This window comes from Petaurus breviceps, unplaced genomic scaffold, assembly GCF_028583685.1.
Source record: "Petaurus breviceps papuanus isolate PSGF00001 unplaced genomic scaffold, PetGlider_PUasm1.0 90919, whole genome shotgun sequence".
NCBI lineage: Eukaryota > Metazoa > Chordata > Mammalia > Diprotodontia > Petauridae > Petaurus > Petaurus breviceps.
Genome location: NW_027187378.1, coordinates 30,258,075 through 30,273,331, shown reverse-complemented (window position 1 = coordinate 30,273,331; position 15,257 = coordinate 30,258,075). Strand labels below are relative to the sequence as shown.

The 15,257-nt window shown below is 37.5% G+C and overlaps 1 protein-coding gene across 2 annotated transcripts in view; it reads left to right on the top strand.

Annotated features, from left to right (window-relative positions):
• The window catches only part of SLC39A14 (solute carrier family 39 member 14), a 67,099-nt gene extending 63,803 nt beyond the window's left edge, over positions 1-3,296 (top strand). For both annotated transcript variants that reach the window (XM_069075703.1, XM_069075704.1), the window contains exon 9: positions 36-3,296. In XM_069075703.1, the coding sequence (XP_068931804.1) occupies positions 36-182 (147 nt within the window). In that variant the 3' untranslated portion in view covers positions 183-3,296. The remainder of the gene's footprint in view (positions 1-35) is intronic.
• The last annotated feature ends 11,961 nt before the right edge of the window (positions 3,297-15,257 follow it).

The following is a 15,257-nucleotide window of genomic DNA, read 5'->3' as shown; positions in this document are numbered from 1 at the left end:
TCTTGGTTGTGTTTTTTTTTGTTGTTTTTTCTCAGTTCCCAGAGATGAATGAAGTTTGTCGAGAAGATGAAAGGAGCGGCAGTGTCTTAATTCCCTTTGTCATCCAGAATCTAGGCTTGCTCACAGGCTTTACCATTATGCTACTTCTCACTATGTACTCAGGGCAAATCCAAATAGGATAGTGCCATGCCGTAAATAGTGGGTCTGGCAGTGGAACACACTGGGGTGCTCTGTCGACAGGTAGCACTGGCTGGAGGACATAATTTCAACTAAGCACGACAGAAGAGACATTTCTGTTAAAGGCTATTCTGTGGACTGAATTCCCTCATCTAAATGTCAGATCTCTTAAAAACATTGTACCCTAGAATAAACTTCCCTAGTAACTGGTTGCTAGGTAGTGCCTCCCACCCCCCTGTCCGCTCTCTCTTCTCAAAGTGACTCTGGACACTGAAAACAACATGGAAGACAGACCCAGCTTCTCTCTTTGGCCACTTTCTGGTATCTCTCTGTGGATAAGCACTGCTGGCAGTGGTACCAACAAACTCCAGAACCTATTTCCTTTCTAACCCAGCACATATCCCAGACTCTGTAACACAAAACTGTAACTAGTTGTCATTACTTGATATTAGGAGATGCATCTGGACCTCACCATGTCCCCTTTTGAGAAAAGTTCACCTCTGCTATGGAGAAAGGATCCATCTCATCCCTTCAGAGTTTCTTTAGTTGCCTCATGCTTTTCAAAGGGAATGGGGCTAAGGATATTTTATGAGAAGGCTCTATTGAGTGGGGAGAATGAAGGCAAACAATGAGAAAAAAGACAAAGCCACATTTCTTCCATGGTGATGATGGTCTGTCCTTACTGAGGGACTGCTGTGTGTTGAGCTTTCATAGGCATCCCCAGCATGTGACTTTTCCTCTCTTCCAAACTAATTAAACAGTAGACATAACTATTACTGTTTCAGCCTCCTCTTTCCTCCAGAGTAACACTGAGAATGGAGGAAAGGGATTCCTGCAATTTCCAGGAGGTTCTTCTGGCCTCTTTAGAAGCATCTCCCTAGAGTATTCAGGGTGCTCTTGTTAGAGAGGACAACACATCTTCTCCCCAAGTCAAGACTTCTACCATAGAGGCAAGTTGAGGGGGGACAGATGGAAGAAAAGTGGGGCTGGCCAAGATTCAAAATATGCTAAGGGGAAAATAGTGCTGTGACCGGACATGGTAAAGTGTGAGGTCAGAAGACCTTGGTTTGAGCAGTGTAGAGGACTTAATAATTGCACTGTGAATTAGCTTACAATGCCACTGCCTATTGTAATGCTTTCCAGGAAAAACAAAACAGAGATAGTAGTGTGATTGATCCTTGATAATACCAACTTTCTAAAGAAGATGGATGTACCTGTTGAAGCTAGAGCCCAGCCCTCGGGAGTGTGATGGTATGGTCAGAACTTTGGCTTCAAGGGATAGCTGTTCCCCAAGTTCACTAGGTGAATTGATTTATTATTATCATATTGATAATGTCTAATTCTTTAGCCACTTGGGCAGTGAAGACCCCTGGAAGCCATTTAGGCAGTGCCTCACAGTTGCAACCCAGGGGCTGTCTTGGCTAATACTCATTTACTTAATTGGGAAGGTTGGTAATTCACTGCTAGCATCTATGAGGTTTTTTTTTCCTTCTCATGTCTGCAAATGAGCATAGGGCTAATCTGTAAGAAAAGGTACTGCAACACCCTCCATCATATACTAATTAAAAACAGCATCTTTTTTTTTTTTTTTGATCCCCTGGGAAACTTTCCTCATGCCACTATCCTGTAGGAAAAAAAGTGAGGAAATTGCTGACAATTCACTCTCTGACAAGAGTTTTCCTCTTTGTTTTGCTTTTTGCCTTGGGTAGGCTGAGAGGCTAAATAAGGAGAACTTTTGGCATTAAGGGTTGTGGGATGTGCAACTTTCATCAGAATTAAGGTCCACTTGTACCAAAGAGCTGTTTCCTTGGATTTTGGAACCTATCTTTCTCATTTTAAATCAACCCTTTTACTTCTTTTTTCCCCAGAAATGCTTTCAGGAGAAACCAGATCTACTATAGATCATTCTCCTATACAGGAGAACTAGCAAAAAATCTTTATTTTTCTTAACTCACATTTATATTAAAATGTGTAAGGTCTCTTCTAAAGGATTCTGCCTTTCCAAAACAATATTAAATTCTTGGCCATAGAGGAGAATATCAGTTTAGGGTCGATGGCTTCCTGATTTAGGAGAGTTGTTCAGTAGTATAAAAATTATTTGAAATCACTTAAAAATCTAAAAACATTTTAAAATATGACATTTTCTTCTTTCTTGCATACGTATTAACTTAAGAACTTTCTTTCCCTTCTCCCATAGCTGCCCCAAGGAAGTTCATATTACAATGTAAAATGGTGAAGAGGCCAGTTCTAGCAAGGGGAAGGGACTTCCAATATTATTGCTACAGATTGAAAGCTGCCATTAGTAACAGACGTGCCTCATATGCTGGAAGTACGGCTGTTATGTATTGGTGGAAAACTCAGTGACATTTTAATATGCATTTCCCCCTGGTTTTTAACTGCTGAGTGTTCTGTTTTAGAGCAATATGATATATAGATGGCTAAGAATTATACTCTCTCTCCACTACTATCTGCACCCCCACTTTTACTGCTTTTGTGGGCTAGCTCTCTTTTATTCTCTGAAATAGGGAAGGATTGAGATGGGGGAAGAAGAGAGAAAGTGGTAAGAAGTTTAGTGCTTCATCACTGGGGAAGGAGAAAACTCAAAAGTTAGGCTATGATACTATTCCCTACCACTTTTGGGGGAAGCAGCCAGAATTCCCTTCTGTTATTAGGGTTATTCTCAGCCTTTGCAGAGTTAGGAGATGGGTTGAGGTGACAGCATTTGGAGAAATTACCACATAAATGCCCAATGTTGGCACATTCTTCAACATATATTCACCCTTCATCCTGAGTTTATAAGAAGCTCTTCGGTCCACCTTCCCTATGATCTGTTCTTAAATGAGCCATCTACTAATACAGTGGTCTCAAGATGACAATCTGAAGAAGCGCTCTATTATTTCACTTAGCAGTGCATATTGCATTGAGGTATACAAAAGGGGAAATCAATTGAGTTTTTATTTTTTTTTTTTACAGTTCTACAAATTCCATCACAGTGTTCTTTTAAAAAACTCAGGTGTTATAAGAAAAAAACAAAACCCAAAAATATATTGTCATGTGGACTGTAACCATTTTATTTGTAAGATTCTATAAATAAATTTATATTCTGTAATGACTCAGAATCCTAAGCGTGTCTGTTGCCTAACTGTACAGAATCTTCAAGCCAGCCTATAGAGTAATGAAAGTTTTTAAACACAAGGTGGTGCAAGTGTACAGCTTTTTTTAGGGCTGCAGGGTGGAGTTAATTCAAACTCAGTCCTGTTCCTAGGTGTTTTCTCCTTGCCCATTCTAAAAATAGGCAGTACACTCATTTTTTAAAAGTAGTTTCACTGTTAGATAACTCTCATGGCATTACTGTTGACAACAGAGAGTTTGGTAAGATTTTCTAGGGAAAAAGTTTTCCCAAAAAAGTTGTTGGGTTAGCTTTATTCATTAAATTCACATTTCCAGAGGTGGGAGGAGATGGGGAGGGAATAGAGGGTAGAATTACCTCCTCTGTCCTAGAGAGCCATCCTTTATAACAATTTTCTTTTAAATAAAAAGTAAAGATTTTAGCAAAACCAATCAACGTACCTGATGTTGTTAAATACAGTGTTCCACGCCTAAAGACCTTTCTAAAGGGGGTGGGAGGTATCTTATTCTGTCTCTTCTTTGGGGCCAAGTTCCAAAAGAGTTTTAAAATCTGAACCTGACCTCATCCATATGTTGATTTGTCATCATCATCATACATTGATGTAGGGCAAAGTTCTGAAAAGAAAAGGACACATCTGTCTAAAAATATTTATTGCAACTCTTTTCTGTAATGTCCACTGGAAATGGCAGAAGTACCCATCAGCTGGAGAATGACTAAATAAATGATGGTAGTAATATATGAATAAAATGGAATATTGTTTTGAAAAAAAGAGACAGAAACTTAGGAAGATGCAGAATAAATTGACAGTAAAGTGAGCAGAACAAGGTATACAATTTGTATAACATTACAAAGATGAATAACTTTGAAAACCTATAGAACTGATCAAAGCAATGACCAACCAGGATTCCCAAAGGACAGATGAAGTATGCTACCCAACTTGTGACAAAGATGTGATAGATTCAAAATGTAGAATGAGACATACGTTTTTGGACGTGGCTGAGGTGGGAATTTGTTTAATTGCATGTTTGGGGGGGAGAGTAGTTTTTTCCCTTGATAACAGAGGGAGTGAAAATACATTTTTAATTGAAAAAAGAGTAATTTTATAAAACAGAAGACTGGAGCACAAAAGTAAATCAAGAAGCAAACCTGTGTTCTAAGAGTTTTCCTCCTACTTTTGCTTCTCACCAAAAAAAAAATTTATTATAATAAACCGAAGAGCAATGAGTCCTATATTGGTCCACTTACATATGCCTTGCCAGGTGTAAGTTTTTCCAAATGACAAAAGTTTTGGTGTTCCCAGAAACAAGTAACTGCTTATGGTATACTATGTTTTATCTATAAAAATATTGGCTGTCCCATCAGCTGGATTCTGAATTCTTTTTATGGAAGTGATAGATTTACTCATAAATTACTCCACTCCCAAAAGTCATTCAAAAGCATTTTTTAGGCCTTAACTATTTTGGGGAAATTGTGCTAAGCAGCAGAGATAAAAGAAAGGCAAAAACAGTTCCTCCCCTCAGGGATCTTAAAATCTAACCAAAAGGCAGCATCCAAATAACTATACATACAAAATATATACAGGGTGAATTGGAGATAATCTCTGAGGGAAGTGGAGAGGGAAGGAATGGACTTGGAAAGCCTCTTCCACAAGGTACGATGTGAGCTGAGTCTTAGAAATCCTGAAGGCAGAAACAAAAAGAGTGTAACCATCATGGTGGCCATCCAGTGACAAGGCAAAAAACACAATGGAGATGGAGTTACACATGTAAGGAACTGCAGGAAGGCCCATGTCTTTGGATTGTCCCAACTCCTGACTATCCCAGACTCAACAATGATCCAGAAACCTCTTCAGCCTAGAAGCTGAAGTTCATTTTACACAATGAAAATACCCTCTGCCCCTCCAGCTTCTACCTCTGGCTGGCTCTTCCCATAGCTTCCATTTTAAGGAACAAGCCCAGGCCGGCCACAAATTCATTCCTTTCTAGGACACATTCCTAACTTTCATATGTGTTGTCTTCTTCATCAGAATATGATCTCCTTAAGGGTAGGGCCTATTTTTGCCTTTCTTTGAATCTTATGTGCCTGGCACATTTAATGAGTATCTAAATGCTTGTTGACTTGACTTAACATGGATTGTAGATTATACAGAAAAGAGTGAAGTGTAACAAGAGTAGGAAGGGGGGAAGGGGCCAGGTAGTGAAGAGCTTTAAATGTGCCATAAGTGTGTTTGCTTTGTGACCATGATAGAATGGCTTTGCAAGATGAAAGGCTAATAGGATGATTCAAACTTTAGATCTTGGTTGTGTTTGCATCTGGCGCTAACCAACTAGCCTAACTCTACAAAGTTTAAATAGGTATTACAAATGGGCAGCTAAGTGGTACAGTGGAGAGAGCCCTAGCCCTGAAGTCATCTGGCCTGTGACACTAGGTAACACACACAAAAAAAAGGACATTAGGTAAAATGTTAATTGCCAAAAGTTGTTGATTTTGTTGTATATGCTACAAAGGTGTGACAGTCAAGACTTGTAAATCAAAATTCCCTAATTTTATCTCCCTATTCCTCTTCTTTCTGGTCTATATTCTTTCTATCTACAGAGAAATAAGTCGTGATGCCTACTGTGTGCCAGGCATTGTACTAAACACTAGAAATACAAAGAAATGCCAACTACAATCCCTCTCAAGTTCACAGTCTAAATTGGGGGTGAGGTAGGGAAATGTGCAGTTATCTACAAACAATAAAATAGAGATAATCAACAGAAGGAGTCACAAGCATTAAGGCGGAAATGAAGAAAGGCTTCTTGTAGAAAGCAGGACTTTAGCTGATCCTCAAAGGAAGTCAGGGAAGCCAGGAGGCAGAAAATGCCAGGCATGGGAGAAAGCCATTGATAACACCAGTCAGGGAATGGAGTTTTTCTTCTGTGAATAACAGCAATAAGCTTATTGTCACTCAATGAAAGAGTAATTGAGAGGAGAAAGTAAGGTATAAGAAGACTGAAAATGTAGGAAGGATCCAGGTTATGGAGAACTTTAAAAGACTGACTTTATGTTTTATCCTGGAAGTTAGAAGTAGCCACTGCAGTTGATTTTATAGGGAAGGGAAAGGAACAAGCATTTATTAAGCTCTTACTATATGTCAGGAATGATGCTGTAAGTATCTCACTGCTCTACATATATCTCATTTGATCTTTACAACAACCTCATAAGGTAAGTGCTATGATGTCCATTTTACAATTGAGGAAACTAAGGCAGAGGCTAAAAATTTGTCCAAGGTCACATAATGTGTCTGCAGTTAGATTTGAACTTGGGTCTTCCTCTCTCCAAGGCCAGCACTCTATCCACTGTGCCACCTATCGAAGTATGTGTGGAAGTGGGGGTGGGGTGGGGGCAGGGATGACATGGTCAGATTTATACTTTCAGAAAATCAGTCTGACAGTTGAGAGAAAGACAGACTGGAGTGAGGCAAAACCAACCAGCAGGCTATTGGAACAGAAGCTGATTGCTGTTTCATATAGAAGCCATTTCAGAAATAGAGGCAAGGCACCAATATAGAGTTCTCTGAGTTGAGGAAAAAATGTGGCCCATACTCTTTTCAGGAGGCTACTCTATGCTCTTAATCAACACATAGGAAAAATTAGATTTCTTAGAATCTTGAATAATCTTTTTATTAAAATATTTTTATGGAAATGTAATAACTATACCCCCAAACCAACTTCAATATATAAGGTTAATATATACATTTAATTTCTTTTAACAAAATATTTATTTCTGTGTCCCCATTGAACCTCTTCTATGAATTTTCTTAGATTTTGTTGCTTTTATTTGTGTATTATTCAAAAATCTGCTTTCTTTTCTTTATCTTTGTGGGGGTTTTTTGGTTTGTTTTTTGGAGGGCAGAAGGCAGGACAATTGGGGTTAAGTGACTTGCCCAAGGTCACACAGCCAGTAAGTGTCAAGTGTCTAAGATTGGATTTGAACTCAGGTCCTCCTGAACGTAGGGCCCATACTCCATTCATTGTACCACCTAGCTGCCCCATATATTCTACATGTTTTTTTACTTTTATTAAGCTTTCTTTTTTTCAGTAAGTAAAAATCCACCTGCTCTCCCTCTCACCAACTGTTCACATCAAGAAAGAAAAAAAAATCACTGTTATAAACACACATAATCAAGTGAAACAAATTTTCACACTGGTCATATCCATAAAAGTGTCCCAATGCATACTCTGAGTGACCTCTTTATCATGTGCTAAATAGTATATTTTATTACAAGTCCTCTGGAATCATTAGTCATTATACTCATCAGAGTTCCTAAATCTTTCAAAGTTGCTTGTCTTTATAATGTTGTCATTGTAGAAATTGTTCTCCTGATTCTGTTCACATCATTTACATCACAACCATTTAGATGGTTTGGTGTAGTTTTTAGGGCACCCTATTGGTTTCTAATTCTTTGCCACTGCAAAAAAAAAAAGATAAAAATATCTTTGTGCATCTTTTGATTTTGTTTAGGCCTAATCCCTTCTTTAGTTTCTCTATAATTCCCCTTCTTCCTTCTCTCCTTTCCCTGTGGAATGAAATGTATTTCTGTATGGGGTGTGTGGGTATGTGTATTCTTCCTCTGACCAGTTAAAATGAGATTAAGTATTCGCTGTTCCCTCCATCCTTTCCTCCTTGTTTTTATAAACTTCTACTTGAGCACCCCAATTACATGAATTAATTTTCTCTAACTTCCCTCCCTTGCCCCCTCCCAGTGTATTCTTCTTCCCTTCCCTTTCCATTCTTGTTTTAAGATCATCTAGAGACACAACATAACTACTCCCAGACCGTTTCTCATAGACTGTCTCCTTGTTTAATCACTTGTGATTATTCATTCATGTTTATTTTTTATATTTGTCTTGACTCCTATGTTTGCATTTTAAAATTTCTACATAGCTTTTCAATCAAATGCTTAAAAGTCCTCTATTTCATTAAAAAAAAAACAATGTTTTCTCTTGTAGGATTACACTCAGTTTTACTGGGTAAATTATTTTTGCTTGTATGCCTATATCTTTTACCTTCTGGAGTATCTTATTCCAACCTATGTTCCTCTATAGTGGTGGCTGCTAAATTGTATGTGTTTCTGACTATAGCTCCTTGGTACTTGAATTCTTTATTTCCGGTTGCTTGCAGTTATTTTTTTTTCTCTCTCTTCAATCTGGAAAGTGAATTTTGGCTCTGATGTTCCTGGGAATTTTCATTTTAGAATTTCTTTCAGATGAACAGTAAATTCTATTGCTATTTTATGTTTTCTTCTATTTTTTAAAGTTTTATTTTAATATCTCTTGCTGTCTCATAGAGTTATTAGCTTCAATTTGGTCTATTCTCCTTTTCAGAAATTTGCTGCTTGGGTGTGATTTTGTACCTCTTGTTCCAACCTGTTAATTCCCTTTCCAATTCTTTCTTCTTTAGCTCTCATTTCTTTTCCTTTTTTTTCTTTTTTTGCTTTTTGGAGGGCAACTGGGGTTAAGTGACTTACCCAAAGTCACACGGCTAGTAAGTGTGTCAAGTGTCAGATTTGAACTCAGGTCCTCCTGACTCCAGGACCAGTGCTCTATTCACTGTGCCACCTACCGTGTTTCCCCGATACTAAGACCTATCCCGAAAATAAGCCCTCCCCTTACTGTGTAAGATTCCTCTAAAATAAGCCCTCCCCCGAAAATAAGCCCTATTGAGATTGCTACTGTAGTGAAGGTGATCCCCTGTGCTACACGCTACATTACAATACCCTCTGTATGCACCGTACCCCCCCCCCGTGAAACGCACGCCGCGCTCCGAGCTGCATCCAGTCAGAGCTGCAGCAGTGAGCGCATCATCCTGTTCTTCCCCAGTGATTTGCTTGCTGGCGCCATTGAGAGCAGTGCCGCGGAGGAGAGCTGAGGCAGGACAACATAAGCCCTCCCCTGAAAATAAGCCCTCTGGTGTTTTTTTTCCAAAAAATTTAATAAGACAGTGTCTTATTATCGGGGAAACACAGTAGCTGCCCCTCCTTTTTTTTCTTAAAGCACTCACATTTCATTTTTAAAACTTTTTAAGCTCTTTTTTCAACTCTTCACCTCTTTTAGGAGTTCTAGTTGAACTTGTGTCCAAGCTGTTTTCCTTGAGATTTTGCTTGCAAATATTTTGGAGTAATACATTTCTGAGTTTGTGTCTTTAACATTCCTGTCACCACAACAGCTTTTAATGGTAGAATTAATTTTTTTTGTTTGCTCATTCTTCCAGACTACTTCCTAACTTCAGACTTCATGTTAGGGTAGGGACAGGTTCTGCACACTTCTGGAGAATTGTCTGGGCTGATCCTGCTGCTGCTTTCAAAGTAGTTCTCCCAAAGCAGTCTAGTCCAGGGCAAAGTCTGACCACTGGCCCTCTGATCTGAACTCTGCAGCTTTTGTACCTGGATTTAGTTTTGAGCAACAGGTCTGTGGGCTTACTCCATTTCTAGTTTTAGTAGACTGCTGCTGGATTCACTTACTAATAGCCAGCTGGAAAGTTCTGCTGGTTCAGACTTGGTCTGGGATTGGCATTCTTTTCATTCCCTTGCAGCCTTCAGACTGGGTTTTAAGGTGGAACTAAGACCTGGTCCACTCTAGTGGTCAGAGTCACACAGCTATTACTTGCTGTTGAATTTGCTGCCTGCTCAGTACATAGACCAGGGTAAAGAGACTTGTCTCTACCCTAAAATGCCACCCCTAACTGCAGATCCTCTACTCAGGATGCCCTGAATCAGTGAGCCAGAACTGGGCAGTAAGCAACAGAATTGCCATTTTGCACCTGCTCCTGAACAAATTTAGACCCCTCTATGCTGGATCTGGGACCTCCTCTTGCCACAGTGTATTATAGCTCCCTGTTCTGGAATGCTGTGTGCCGTCATGCTCCTGGCCAAACAATGTCCCTGGTGCTAGGGGTCCTCTCTTTCTCCCTATGAAATAAGTGGGTTTTTTCTTGAATTTCTCAACTGGAATTTGGTTTGGTGTGTTTTTTAGATCTGTTCGGAGGTTGGGTTTGGGGAAGCTCACTGTACTTCTTGCTACTTCACCATCTTGGTTCTTCCCCATATTTGTCGCTTTCTGGTGTCAAAATATTCTATTAATTATTCAGTTATTTCCCAATCATTGAAAATATGAGTTGTTTGCAGTTTTTGTTTTGCTTGCTATTACAAATATGAATATACATATACATACAGAAAGCTATTTTTTTCTCTTTAATAAGATCCTTAGGGGAAAACTCCAGGAGTGGCATCACTAGGTCAAAACAAGGGCAGTTTCTTAGTTGTTATTGTGTATTGCCATTCTATTTTCCAAACAGACCCAATCAGTTCACCACTCCAGCAGCAGCTTAATTGTTTGTCCATTTGGGCAGCTTGGATAGAGAACTGACCTTGGAATCAGTAGTTCAAATCTGGCCTCAGACACTTAGTTGTGTGACCCTGACAAGTCACCTAGCCCCAATTGCCTGCCCCCCAAAAAATTAGTTTGCCTATTTCCTTATACATCCACAATACAGGATTTTATCATTTTAAAGATATTTGCCAATTTGGGAGAGGTAGTACTCAGTTATTTTAATCACTGTTTCTGTGATTATTGAAAACTCTGAGTAGTTTTTCAGGTGGTTATTGAAAATTTGTCTCCTTATTCCTAACAGAAAGATGAGAAAGTGTGTCCTCTCTTCTTCTGGGTGTGGAAAATCTACATTTACTATCAGACTCCACTGATGTGCTAGTAGTTGTGCTGAACTGTATTCTTTTTTTCTTTCTATTTTTAGTTACAAGGTTAACAGAGCAGGGAAGAACTGGAAATTGAATATTGAGAAATATCAATGTAAATTAATTTTAATAAAGTGATTTAAAAAAGAAAATTTATATTTCTTCAAGCTATTAATAAGCATTAATTCATTGCCTCTTTTATTCCTCATAGCATGCTGTGTTCTAGGTTTACAAAGACAAAAATTGAATAGTCTCTGCCCTCAATGAGTTTATATTCTATTGTAGGAAACAGCATGTACATATATGGGTATTCAAAATAGATATAAGCCAATTTCAGGGGAGAAAACTTTAGCATCTGGGGGAGGAGCAAAATAAGACAAGGCTTCTTATAAAGGGTGGTCCTTGAACTGAGTCTTGAAGCAAACTAGGAATTCTAAGAGAAGAGTGTAATAAAGGACTGCATTCCAGGCATGGGACAGCTAGTGCAAAAGCAAGGAGGCGAGAGATGGTGTTGTGAATGAAGAAACAAGAAGGTCACTTAGGTTGGATTTCAGAATGTACAAAAATAAGTAACAAAGCTGAAAAGGTAGGTTTGGGCTCTGCTGTGAGTCACTGTAGTTCATGGGGGGTGGGGTGGGAGAAAGGAGGCTGAAAAGGGGTCACAGACTTGTACTTTAGAGAAATCACTTTGGTAGCTGTATGGAAGACAGTTTAGAACGGGAGGAGATTTGAGTCAGACAAGCAAATTAAGAGACTATTATAATAGTATACACAACAGGCTCTGAAGTAGAGTAGTGGTTGTGTGTTAGAAAAGGACAAATGCAAGGGATGTTTTGGGGGTAGAATCAATAGGACTTTGCAACTAACAATACATGGAGTTACTGGGTGTAAGGAGTTGAGAATAATACCAAGGTTACAAGCTTGGGTGACTGGAAAGATAGCAGTGTCCTTGACAGATATAAATAGGATGTATGACCTAGATATAAAAGGTCATATCATAAACAAATTTGAGGAGCAAGGAAATTGCCTTTCCTATCGATGGATAGTAAAAGCACTTATTACTGAACAAGGGACAGAGAGGATCACAGGAAAAAATGGAGAATTTTTAGTACATAAAATTAAGAACTTTTTGTACAAAAAACCAATGCATCTAAGATTAGAAGGGAAGCAGTTAACTGAGAAAAATCTTTTCAGAAAGTTTCTCTGATAAAGGTCTCATTTACAAGATATAAAAAGAACTATTTCAAATGTATAAGAATTAAGATCCATTCCCCAAATGATAAATGGTCAAAGGATTAGTATCTCTTAGCCATATTAAGAAATGTTCTAAATCACTAATAACTAGGAGAAATGCAAATTCACAATCATCAGATTGGTTCATAATTAATGCACTGTTAGTGGAACTCTGACTCGGTTATTCTGGAAAGGCCATGCTAGAAAGCAATTTGGAACTATGGTCAAAAAGTTACTAAACTGTTACTAAACTATAATGCCTTCTGACCCAACCATATTACTATTGGGCCTATGTAACAGAAATCAAAAAAAGAAGAAAATGTCCTATATGTACAAAAATTGACAGAACCCTGGAAACTAGAGGGTGATGTTCAAAAGGGGAATGGGTGAAAAAAATTATGATATATGAATGTAATAGAATACTATTATACTATAAGAAAAATTTTAAAAGACAGTTTAACCTGGGAAAACTTGTATCAACTGATGCAAATTTAAATGATCAGAACAAAAAAATTTATACTATAACATTAGTAATGTAAAAATGAACAATTTTGAAAGATTTAAGAACTCTAATCATTGCAATGATCAGACATGATTCTAGAGGGATGGTGATTAAAAATACTGCCCACTGAATGCATGATAGGTGATTATCCCCTATGCAGAATAAGGCACACATTTTTGGAAGGGACCAACATGAGAATCTGTTTTGATTGTATGACTTTTAAGTAGAATCCTCCTTTTGTGTTCTGCTATGTATATGGAAATACTCTTCTGAGGTGTTTAAGTTAAAAATAGAATTTAAATGGGAATTATTGATAACAATAGCTTCAGCAAAGTTGAAAGATATAAAATAAGTCCACAAAAATTGTATTTATTTTAAAATCTTGTAAAGCACCAACAAAAATCAAGTGGAAATAATAGGGAAGTGTCATTCAAAATAATCATAAAACATAATATATCTGGGAGTCTATCTACCAAGACACATTCAAGATGTATATAGATACAATTATAAAATATTCTAATAAAACAAAGAATTATTTAATTAAGTAGTGGGATTTCCAATAATCATGATAACATGACACCAATGTAATAAATTATAATACTATATAATTTACAGATTTAGTTTTATACCAAGGGAATACTTTATAGAGCAAGATAAAATAATCTCAGAATTCATTTGGAGCAATGAAAGACCTAGACTCTCAAGAGAAATAATGAAACAAGTAAAAATGAAGGGAGAATAGTACTGCTAAGTCTAAGATTATACTATAAAGCTGTAAAAATCAAAACTATTGAGGCAGCTAGGTGGCGCAGTGAATAAAGCACTGGCCCTGGACTCAGGAAGACCTGAGTTCAAATCCGGCCTCAGACATTTGACACACTAGTCATGTGACTTTGGGCAAGTCACTTAACCCCAACTGCCCTTCAAAAAAAAAAATCAAAACTATTTGTTACTTGTTAAAAAAAAAAAAAAACAGAAAAGTGCCCTGGAGTCAGGAGTAGCTGAGTTCAAATCTGGCCTCAGACACTTAACACTTACTAGCTGGGCTAGACCTTGCTAGACCTAGCTAGACCTTGGGCACTTAACCCCAATTGCCCCACCTTCCCCCCTCCAAAAAAAACAAAAGAGAAAAGCAAAATATTGAAACAGACTAATTACTCAGAAACAATTGAACTCAATGATCCAGTGTTTAATAAACCCAAGAACATAAAATTATTTGGAGAAAAACTCCTTATCTGATAATAACTTTTAGGAAAACTGGAAAGCAGTATGGCAGAAATCATGTTTAAATTACAGGGTGGTTTTTTTTTTGTTTGTCTGTTTGTTTTGCTTTTTGGAGGGGGAAGGCAGAGCAATTGGGGTTGAATTGCCCAAGGTCACACAGCTAGTAAGTGTTAAGCATCTGAGGCCAAATTTGAAGTCAGGTCCTCCTGACTCCAAGGCCTGTGCTCACTGCGCCACCTTAGCTGCCCCCTAAATTATATTTTCTTAACCTTTTAAATGTCATAAACTCCTAAAAATTAAGATTTTGAGTACATAAAATACATAAGATTATAAGGGAAACCAATTATATTTAACTACAGTTATAAAAAAAATCCACAAATCAGAAGAGCCCCTGGTTTAATGTTGAATAAAGTGAGCAGAACAAGGAGAACACTGCAGTAGCAGCAACACTGCGATGACCAACTTTGATAGATTTGGCTCTTCTCATCAATGCAATGATGTAAGACAATTCCAAAAGACTCACAGTGGAAAATGCTATGTATATCCAGAGAAATAACTGTGGAGTCTGAATGCAAATCGAAGCATACTATTTTCTCTTTTTGTTTTTTTTTCTTTCTTTTGATTTTTCCCTCTTGGCTAATTTTTTTTCAAGACATGATTAATGTGGAAATATGTTTAATATGATTATACATGTATAGCCTATATCAGATTGCATGCCTCCTTGGGGAGGGGAAAGGAGAGGGAAAATTTAGAACTTAAAATCTTATAAAAGTGAATGTTGAAAACTAAAAATAATTAATTAGTCTAAAAAAGGGGGGGAAAGAACCCTTGGTTTAGATTAACATCTTAAGGCATGTACTATAGTGTGCCTAAAATGGATATATGACTTGAATGTTAAAGACCATTAAAATAAAAAAATTTTAAAACTGGAAGGAAGCGGATCAGGTATTATTTATGGCTATTGCCAGGGGGAGAGTTCTTAACCAAATAAGGTATATATGATATTACAAAAGATAAAATACATAATTCCAATTACATGAAATTTTAAAGTTTCTGAATGAACACAATGTAACTAGAATAAAAGGGAAAGCAATCAATTAGTAAAAATAAAAATCTTTGCATCAAAAATTTTGATAATGGCTTGATACCAAAGATATAAAGGAATAAGTTAATCAATCAACAAATAATTATTAAGCACTTATGATATATCAAGCCTATGCAATACAAATACAATGAAAGAAATAATCTCTACTCTTAAG